The sequence below is a fragment of the Sinocyclocheilus anshuiensis genome, unplaced genomic scaffold, assembly GCF_001515605.1.
Source record: "Sinocyclocheilus anshuiensis isolate Anshui unplaced genomic scaffold, SAMN03320099.WGS_v1.1 scaffold937, whole genome shotgun sequence".
Classification (NCBI taxonomy): Eukaryota; Metazoa; Chordata; class Actinopteri; order Cypriniformes; family Cyprinidae; genus Sinocyclocheilus; species Sinocyclocheilus anshuiensis.
In genome coordinates, this window is record NW_015554129.1 from 604,707 (window position 1) to 610,530 (window position 5,824).

Here is a 5,824-nt window from a genome sequence, read left to right on the forward strand (position 1 = left end):
ACGTTGTACATTCTGTAATTCACATTATCTTATTTGTCATAAAGAGTGAAGAATATCTTTCATCCAGCAGTTTTACTCTTTAAAATACATCAAAACAGCACGGAAACAATATTCAGCTGAAGAAAAGATGAAAGTTATTCTCAGTACAATCATCCCCATTTAAATCATAAAGTTTGAAAAAATAGATTTAAAATCATGTGTCTCAGATTTAAAACCACTGAGACAGCATATGCTGTTGTTGCACATAAAATATTAATGCTTAGAACAGTGCAAATACAAACATGATGCTTGAAGAATGCGCTTCCAGCAGCCATGACAAACAGTTGGCGGTTAAAGTATTCTATGCACAATTTGATTTGATGAAAGTCACGAGACCTATTACTCTCTATCCAATCACGTTGATGGATAAAAATACAATTAAAATAAGCATGTAACGACCACAAACGGGGGAAAATAGCGGAGTAAAAGTACCGATACATCACTTAAAGTGTACTCAAGTAAAAGTACACAATTTTTAAACTACTCAAAAAAAGTACAATTACTGATAAAAACGACTTAATTACTGTAACGTGAGTATTTGTAATTCGTTACTTCACACCCCTGCTCGTGACATGACAGTTATGCACTAAGGAAAACACAACGTCTCAAATGCATTAAACAGCACAAATATATTCGCTGTTCGTCATGGTGGATCGATTTGATCCATGATCGACATTAAGGGCTGCTTAAGGGCTGCTCACAAATTAGTGAGATTGTGTGAACTTACATTGTCGTTTATGGAACTGCTTTAGCCCCGATTGATTTGTTAAGTTATTTCAAGTCAGATTTTGGACATTAATCCCCGCTTTTCCTCAGGTCTCTGTAGTGTTGTTGTGATACGTCATATTCACGCGCAGCGGTGATGAGAGAACGCGCTTGAGAAACAGTTTCGAGAGGAGAAATCAATCTACATATAAAATATTGGTGACAGATTATTGGTCACTTTCTAAAAGTGTAGCCATCCACTTGTAATTATATATAAATAAATAGTTTTTTACCAAAGCAAATATGTTAGAAACAATGCATCGCGATACAAATGCCAACTTGTATCCGATGCACACTTTTTAAACCGATGCATCGCATCGTTAACTTTTTTTGCCGATGCACCGAGCGAATCGGTGAATCTTCCCATCCCTAGTAAATACTATAGTGTTTTTGAACCATACTATAGTAAAGTACTTGAATTAATTTGATGTGTTAATTCTATAGTTGCTGTAGTAATATAACAACTATAGTAATATAAACAAATTGCTTTAAGGCCCGTTCACACCAAGCACGATAACTATAAAGATAACGATAACGATATAGTTCTAAAAATCATTCTCAATATTAAGGAATAGCAGAGTCCACACCACAGCTATAACGATAAAGGCACAGAGAAACGATATCGTTGGAATCACTTTCAGAACGATTTTTTCCAGCTGATGAACGATAAAAACATTGACACCTAATCAGGATCCATCCTGCTATCACGAGCTCGAGAATTTAAAGCAGCAGACGAGCGTGCGCTTAGAATAAACAGACGATATCGTTCGCTGGTGTGGACTGTAATATCGTTATCTTTACAGTTATTGTTCTTGGTGTGAAAGGGGCTTTACCCAATACTGTACTACGTTTTCTACAACTATAGGGTATATTATACTACAATACACTCCAGTTTACTGTAGTAAAGTATACTATAGTATTTATTACAGTTTATCAGTTCACTATAGTTAATTCTACAGTATGCTGTAGCATTCATTAACAAAGTGTTGTAAATACTATAATATATACAGTATAATACACTTTACTATAGTATAGTTCAAAAACATTATAGTATTTACTATAAATTACTATAGTATTTTTTCTTGTGGGATGTCTGTGGGATGAATGCCACTGTACAATGACCTCTTATATAGTATATAGCCAAAAGTATTGGGACCGCCCCTTCTAAATACACAGGTTTGACTACTTTAGTAATTTCCATGAGTAGAAATCTTAATGTTTAAGTATATAATGATATTCTGGGGAATTGTGTGCTTCTAATTTTATAGCAACAGTTTGGACAGGACCCTTTTCTTTTCTAACATGACAATGCCTCTGTGTATAAGGCAAGGTTCAAAAAGAAATTATTGATTCAGTCAGTGTGGAAGAACTTGACTGGTCTGCAGAAACCCAGCTGAACACCTCTGGTGTGACTTTAAATGCAGACCTTGAGCCAAAAACTCCTCACCACACACCAATATATGGACAAAAGTATATTTTTTTTGGCTCAGACGTTTTTGGCTCAAGGTCGGCATTTAAAGTCACACCAGAGGTGTTCAGCTGGGATTGCTTTCTGCAGACCAGTCAAGTTCTTCCACACTGGCTCAATCAATCATTTACCTTATACACAGAGGCATTGTCATTAGAGTAGAAAAGGGTCCTGTCCAAACTGTTGCTATAAAATTAGAAACACAATTTCCTAGAATATCATTATATGCTTAAACATTAAGATTTCTACTCATGGAAATTACTAATGTAGTCAAACCTGTTCATTAGAAGGGGGTGTCCCAATACTTTTGGCAATATAGTGAATGTTAAAAGATCAAGGGAATTTTGGTTTCTCAGTTCATAACCCCTTTAACTATTGCTTTAAAGAAAGTACATTCTACTGTAACCACCACTCACTCTCTCTCTCTCTCTCTCGCTCTGTCTGTAGCTGTTACAGTATAATCCAGTGGAGCGGCTGGGTGCGGGAGTTGCTGGTGTGGAGGATATTAAGTCTCATCCGTTCTTTTCTCATATGAACTGGACCAAGTAAACCATTAGATAGACTTGAATGAGATGAACGATCTAAACTGACTGTTAAATGTCCATATGTACAAAAACATCAAATGGTGCAGAACACATGCTTATTTCACACAGATTCTTACCTACAAATGGCCAAAGCTCATTGTCAACTGTGAGGAAGTTACAATGTGCCATACAGGAAGTTTCTGTTTATATCAGGAGAAATATCAATACATACATATATCCTGTATAAAACTGTAAATATGTATGGGTGTTTAATTTATAGTGTTTACAAAAAGCAGCTGGCAAATTTCACTGCATGAACATCTTTAGCATGTGCTAGAAGGACATGTACAGAGTGATCCTGGTCAGTTGTTTCGTTTAAATTTATCACAGGCACTACATATTCTCTACTAACCCATCTGATGCTCTGTGTTATTCATTAAATTTCTCTCAGTGTCAGTGGGCTTACATTGTTTTTTTCACTTGATGTGTTAGATTCTCAATGGTGGTTCACACTCTTTAAGATAATTGTAACTGCAGAATCAAGTCACTTTTATTTCTATATTGCTTTATATAATACAGATTGTGTCAAAACAGCTTCACAGAGATAAACAGCAGGATTGATTATGGAAACTCAACAATGGAGTTCAGATTCTATAAAAGATGACAGTATCATTATTTAGCTCAAGTCAGTTCAGAGCACAAAGAAAGGAAGAACTACTTTTAAAAGGTGTTTGTGCATCAGATGATCTGTGTGTGTCTGTTAATAGTGTGATTCACACCAGTGGCCTGCTGGATGGAGGTCATTTTGTAGGGCTCTGGCAGTGCTCATCCTGTTCCTCCTTGCACAAAGGAGCAGATACCGGTCCTGCTGATGGGTTAAGGACCTTCTACGGCCCTGTCCAGCTCTCCTAGAGTAACTACCTGTCTCCTGGAATCTCCTCCATGCTCTTGACACTGTGCTGGGAGACACAGCAAACCTTCTGGCAATAGCACGTATTGATGTGCCATCCTGGAGGAGTTGGACTGCCTGTGCAACCTCTGTAGGGTCCAGGTATCGCCTCATACTACCAGTACTGACACTGACCCTAGCCAAATGCAAAACTAGTGAAAAACAGTCAGAAAAGATGAGTAGGGAAAAAAATGTCAGTGGCCTCCACCTGTAAAACCATTCCTGTTTTGGGGGTCGTCTCATTGTTGCCCATCTAGTGCACCTATTGTTAATTTACTTAACACCAAAGCAGCTGAAACTGATTAACAACCCCCTCTGCTACTTAACTGACCAGATCAATATCCCAGGAGTTTAATTGACTTGATGCTATACTCTGATTAAAAAGTGTTCCTTTAATTTGTTTTTTTGAGCCGTGTATAATGTTTTAATAACATATATTCTTGACATATATGGTGAATACATCTAAAAAATCATATACATTTTACTATGGGGATGGGGATATGTTAGAAACTTATATCTTCATCTACCCAGGGAATATGTGAAAATTATAAATGGCCCTATAAATAACATATATGGTAATATCACTCTTGATATAGGACAATATATGTTATATATTACATTTTTATGGGGTCTTCCCATTTGGATATACCTTGAACACCTGATCCGGAAGACCAAACAAACGTCTGAACCATGTAAACTGGCTCCTTTCAATGTGGAGCATCAAGAAGGACTATACTCCAAGCCCCTCTCAGATGTCTGAGGTTCACACCCTGTCTCAGGGTTAGCCCAGACAGAAATTGAAATCAGGACAACCAAGTAATAAAGTAGCCAACAAATAGCTGTGTGAAAGAAAATGCTAAATCAGAAGTCAGAAAGAGTTTCATTGGCAAGAATGTGTACACACACAAGCAATTTGTCTTGGCGAACGGGAGCGAACCATTTACTTTTAGTTATGCGACTGGTTGCTGTCACTGTGTGGATGCCAGTGGCGGGTTTCTGGCTGACAGCAACTGACTTTTGGATGCTGCAATTCTGATTTTAATTCCGAAAGTTTGTCACTAGGTTTGTGCTGGTAAAACCATGAACCAGTGTCTTGAGGGCCAGCATTGCCCAGTCCTGGTCTAATAAATGACCTCTGGTTAATTTTATTATGTAGATTCAGTTTTAAGCTGGGGACACACTACACGACTAGCTGAAACATTCTAAGACTGACCTCAACACACTTAATATAAACATCATTTAGTATTTTTAATTTATTTTTCCTGATGAAAATGTTAGGTCTTACTATCCTTCTGGGGACATTTGGTCCCCACAATGAAGGAAAAACCTTTATACACACACACACACACACACACTCCAAAGATATAATGCTTTTTATGCTGTATAAACATTATATTCTATCCCTTGTAGAAAACATTGTTTTTACATTGACATTTTTCATTTGTCAGTGATCTTTCTTACCTGCGAATAAAAACATTTAGCTGAAAATATTTATAATGTTTTAAGGCCCAGAAGCTGTGGCTACAACCACACTGCAAGAAAATGTGTTCCAAATCCGATTTTTTTATTTTTATTTATTTTATTTTTTTGCTCATATGCGACTTGGAACATTTTATTTCATGACAGTGTGAACATCACAAACCACATGGAATCTGATCTTTTCGATTCTGATTTGGGTCACTTTCATATGTAGTCCTAAATCTGATTCAGGTCATGTTTTGCATTGTGATCACAGTCTGAACAGTAAAAATGGACTTTCACATCACTCCAGACCGACATTCGTCTTTATTCCGCGCTGACAGTAGATTTTACATACATCAACTAGAGGATTGCGTTTGATATGCTTTCACACTTTCACTGACATGCATACTTTTTAAATATTTTAAATTCATATGTTTTAAAATAATATTGTGAATGATTACATTTATTTAGAAAATATTATTTTCAAAAAATAATGGTAGGATATTCTATTAAGTTGTTAGAGCTCGGTAAAAATAAAGATGTGGTGATGGTCCTAAGTGCAGCAACTTGTGTTTATTTAACAAAAATAACTCGGGTACAGAACAACCAAACTCACGT

At 36.5% G+C, this 5,824-nt stretch overlaps 1 protein-coding gene across 1 annotated transcript in view; it reads left to right on the plus strand.

The window, feature by feature from the left end:
• The window catches only part of rps6kc1 (ribosomal protein S6 kinase polypeptide 1), a 29,117-nt gene extending 24,990 nt beyond the window's left edge, over positions 1 to 4,127 (plus strand). The window contains exon 16 of the mRNA XM_016462798.1: positions 2,720 to 4,127. Within this exon, the coding sequence (XP_016318284.1) occupies positions 2,720 to 2,821 (102 nt within the window). The 3' untranslated portion in view covers positions 2,822 to 4,127. The remainder of the gene's footprint in view (positions 1 to 2,719) is intronic.
• The last annotated feature ends 1,697 nt before the right edge of the window (positions 4,128 to 5,824 follow it).